Below are 4350 nucleotides of genomic sequence, written 5' to 3' on the forward strand. Positions count from 1 at the left end.
GTGAATTTATCTCATATTAACTTTTAAAATATTAATAACAAAAATTAAGATATTCGTCTTTAATTCTAAACTAATTTTGAAAAAATAAATTGAAATTTATTTTTATGAAAATAAGTGGGCCGAGAAACGGCCTTATCGAAACTCCCCCTTTATTTGGATATCATTTAAGAAAAATAAACCAGTTGATTGACATTTATTCAGCGAGTCATGAACAAAGGGGAACCGAAACTATGAAAAAGAACTGGATACCTCTGGCAATGTTAAATACAAACCAATGCAACTTCTGTTGTTTTTTTTTTCATAGTACCGTCTTTGCTGTACATGTATTTAACATTTGTCTTTTGTAATTTATTTTGACCTATAAGCATGTTTAATGTTTGTTATTTTCAATCAATTTTCATCAAACCAGGTGTGTTAACAATTGGGAGGTTAAGGTTGTAACATACATCTAATTAGTATTACCAATGGCGTCAAAAGACGCATTAGAATAAGGGCGTAAATTGTTTGTTTCCGTTTCATATTTTATGTAATTTCTTCTCTGCATAAAAAATGGGTTGTATTAAGCATAGTATTAATGTTGAATGTAAAAGGGATCGAAGAGTACGAGTAATTTTTTTTAGCATATAATATTTTTGTACCACGATGAAGGAGAGTACATTTCATGGTTTTCTTTTAATCTTATTACTATTGTCTATCCTTACCGTGTGGTTTGTAAGATGTAACACGAATATGAACATGATACACATGATGGAGCTGATTAAGTTATCTGAGTACGACAACCGTCTACCGAGTTTAGAAAGCTTTTTTTACCGAACTGGAGGATATTGGGCGGATTGAATGCACTCTAAAATGCTTGATTAACAAGCTTGCATGTACAGGAATTTTCTACAACGCCTTGACCAAATATTGTACACTACCAACAAATCATCCTACCGGATCCATTGTCTACGATGTTCAATCCGGTTGGGAGTTTTGGAAGAATATCAGTAAGATTTATTTTATCATTGAATTCGTAGAATTCATTTTATAATTGGTTCCCCCTATTTAGCCATATTTCTAGGAGGATGCTCACTCCTCCATGGCACCTGATCCCACCTTTGATGTTTCGGAGGCCTTTGTTTGCTCTGATCCTATTTTGTATTATTTTATGGACTTTGATATTGATTGCTGTTCGTTATCTCCATATCCTTCTACAAAATATTTCTGAAGAACAACATATAAATGGCTTAGAATTCATATTGTAATGGTTCCAATGATATCTTTATTAAACATTTAAGAGAAAATTAACCAATCCTCGATTTCATTCAAAATCTCTTTATTGATAATAATTTCTTTTTTCATAAAAGAAGGAAAAAAACAATGAAATCTAAAGATTAAATAGTTTAAGATAATCTTCAAACTCATAAGAATCACAATTGTTTATGATTAAAATTTATTATTTATTTAGTTACAATTGAAAGTTGTCTGTAGAGTTTGTCATTCACCTGAAAGAAAGAAATCGCTAATAGAGCTAAAAAGAATTGAGTTCTTGAACCTATGACACTCATTGTCTACAAAAATACAAAAGATACAACGCTCTGCGTTGTGAATAAATAAAAAAGAGATAAACGTCAACAATGCCCTAATCTTTAGAAAAAATCTAAATTATTACATTTTCCTCTTTTAGAAATTAAATCATTTAAGTTTAACCAGTTCAAAAGTTAGATGAAGTTCAAAATTATATGAATGCCAATCACTGGAGATAAAATATATAATTTAAAAAAAGATAGCTTTTTTTTAAAAGATACCATTAAGGGTACCTTTTGTTAACATAGAAAATATTAACAAGAACAAAGGTTTTGGAACAATGTAATTAATATTGTGAATCTTTTATTACTATTTAAGGTTGTAACCACGGCTGGCTTTATTATTCAGACAACTGCTATTTAGTCAGTCAGGAACAAATGTCTTGGCATGAAGCTAAGGTAGGTAGCCATAAATTAAAAAAAGATATTTCTTTAATATAACAAATAAGTGAGTTTTCAAGAATCGATATTAAGGTTTGTCACTCGTCAACATTTTAGAAAAGTTCAGGCAAAACATTCCTTGAAACTATTTTATTATAATTCATTTTTTATTACACATTTGACTTAAACGATGTAAATTGTTCAACGTTCAATAAAAAATTGGAATTCACAAAAAAGCTAAATTTTATTTAATTTTGGGGTATAATATTTTCGCAAAATTCTTCAAATCTGCACATTTATTCAGTTTAGTGTCTTGGAACTTTTGTCTCACATACTTTTACCCGGGAAATATTTTTTGCTATGACATTCTAGGAATATCAAATATGGGTCTCATTCATGTCACGGGTCTCCCAATCTCAGGGAATTATAACACAACACAAAAGTTCCTCAATAAAGGTTCACTTAATTTATTAGCTGACAATTACGATGATAGATGAAGTATGAACGGACGAACAAACAAAGGTGACCTGCAATGAAAATGACACACTCGTACAAATTCACACCCACTAATTTTTATTTAATTTCAATAGTTAAAATCAGTATTAATATTAAATTATTCTTACCAGTCACATCAATTAAGGCACTAAGATTCCGTAAGGAATTTCTTAAACAAACTGCTACTGGATTTCTCGCAGGAGAACATTCAAATTATCGTCAATGTATCGTCAAGATTAAAAAGGGATAGTCCGTGCATAAGTATATATACCAGGACTCACACATGCGTACATAACTACCACAACCCATACATACTGGTTCTACCACTCACACCCAGGATAATAATAGACCACAAGACAATCACGTGACACGGAACACCGGACAAACAAGAATGCAATACAAACACGATGACAATGAATGACCAGGTATGAATGAATGAATGAAAGGGATTTACTACATCTATCTTATTTACTACCTTAACTTACTATACCAGCTGTACTAAATAAAAATACTAAATAAAATAAAAACAAGTAATTGTCACCCTGTGACATTCATAACTCATAACTTTATAAGAAACTATTCTATTGCAACAATGTCACAAAATAATGAACACGCATAAATTTGCAATATTTTTTCGATGATATATTATTCAAACTTTTTTACGTAAAATAAAATAATTATAGCCACTGCACAAGGGCCCCTATTTTCTGCGATTTTAATTCATACTATATGAATACTTATCAAAAATATACCTTTCATAAAATCCTTGATCTATCAAATTTCATGAATGACATACCTTAAACATTTCTATTTGAAATACCATAGCAATACACTTTTAATGAATATACACAAAGGGTGTACAATAAATTTTTGTCAACAATATTATCTGACTTAAAATTATATATCCATCAATAATATATCTTTTATATTTTCATCAATATTTTGCATTTTTCACCTTTTGTTTTGTCACGCGCGCATAGCTTCAGTGTGAAAGTAATGGAGCGTTCCTGGCTGATATCAACTCTGCCGAGGAGAACACATGGATTACAGACAAAATCATTGGTCTGTATTTGGTTTGTTTGTTGCTTTACGTCCCTCTCTAGAGAATTTTTCACTTTTATGGAAACGCCACCACTTGCTGGTGAAAATGTGCAAATTTTTACTATCCCGAATGAAGATTATATTTCTCGAAAGGACGCTAATGCAGCAAAACTCAATTAAAACCCTGACTCAGTTAATAAACCTATCTTGAAACGTTTTCCTTTTATAAAACTTAGAATTCCAAGGGCGAACATTAATATCATTATAAATCTCTGCACATTATAAATATCGTACATCTGTTTATTAAGAAGACGTCTTTATTTCTAGATAACCAAACCTGGTCAGATATTACTCACCACGTATGGATTGGTGCAAATGATATTGGTAAAGAGGGCATCTTCATCTTGAGTGAGATGAATTCTACTCTGAATTTCACGAATTGGAATCAGGAAGAACCAAATGATGATTCTGGAGAAGACTGTGTGGCAAGTATTCAAGAAAGAGGATTGTGGAACGATTTACCTTGTTCGTTGAAATGCAGTTCCATTTGCAAGAAAATAAATTAATTGAAGTGTTTGTGAATAATGAAAAAACTCTTTAGAATATAAAAAATAAAAATTCACTGCTAATATTTACGGTCCTTTATTTTTCTTTCTTCATATATTTTTTTTTTATTTTGTCAATTCTTACTTTCAGAACTAGAGCTTAATAATTGTAGCCCTGTATAAGTTGCTCTTTTTTGCATTTCCATTGAACATAATTTATTGAAAAACTGCATAAAAACACTAACTGTGATCTACATCTCAACATTTAGAAATGTCGACGATGTATTATCAATTAACAATTAAAGATACTTTCATTCATATGT

At 30.5% G+C, this 4350-nt stretch overlaps 1 protein-coding gene across 1 annotated transcript; it reads left to right on the forward strand.

The window, feature by feature from the left end:
• The first annotated feature begins 642 nt into the window (after nt 1-642).
• LOC134234768 (perlucin-like protein) lies at nt 643-4059 on the forward strand. The gene is made up of 4 exons (XM_062716814.1): nt 643-652; nt 1885-1964; nt 3422-3503; nt 3810-4059. The coding sequence occupies exons 1-4, from the start codon at nt 643-645 to the stop codon at nt 4046-4048; spliced, it is 411 nt and encodes a 136-aa protein (XP_062572798.1). The 3' UTR covers nt 4049-4059.
• The last annotated feature ends 291 nt before the right edge of the window (nt 4060-4350 follow it).

The sequence above is a fragment of the Saccostrea cucullata genome, unplaced genomic scaffold (genome assembly GCF_032062105.1).
Source record: "Saccostrea cucullata isolate Sc308-1 unplaced genomic scaffold, CSIRO_AGI_Scuc_v1 ctg3705, whole genome shotgun sequence".
NCBI lineage: Eukaryota > Metazoa > Mollusca > Bivalvia > Ostreida > Ostreidae > Saccostrea > Saccostrea cuccullata.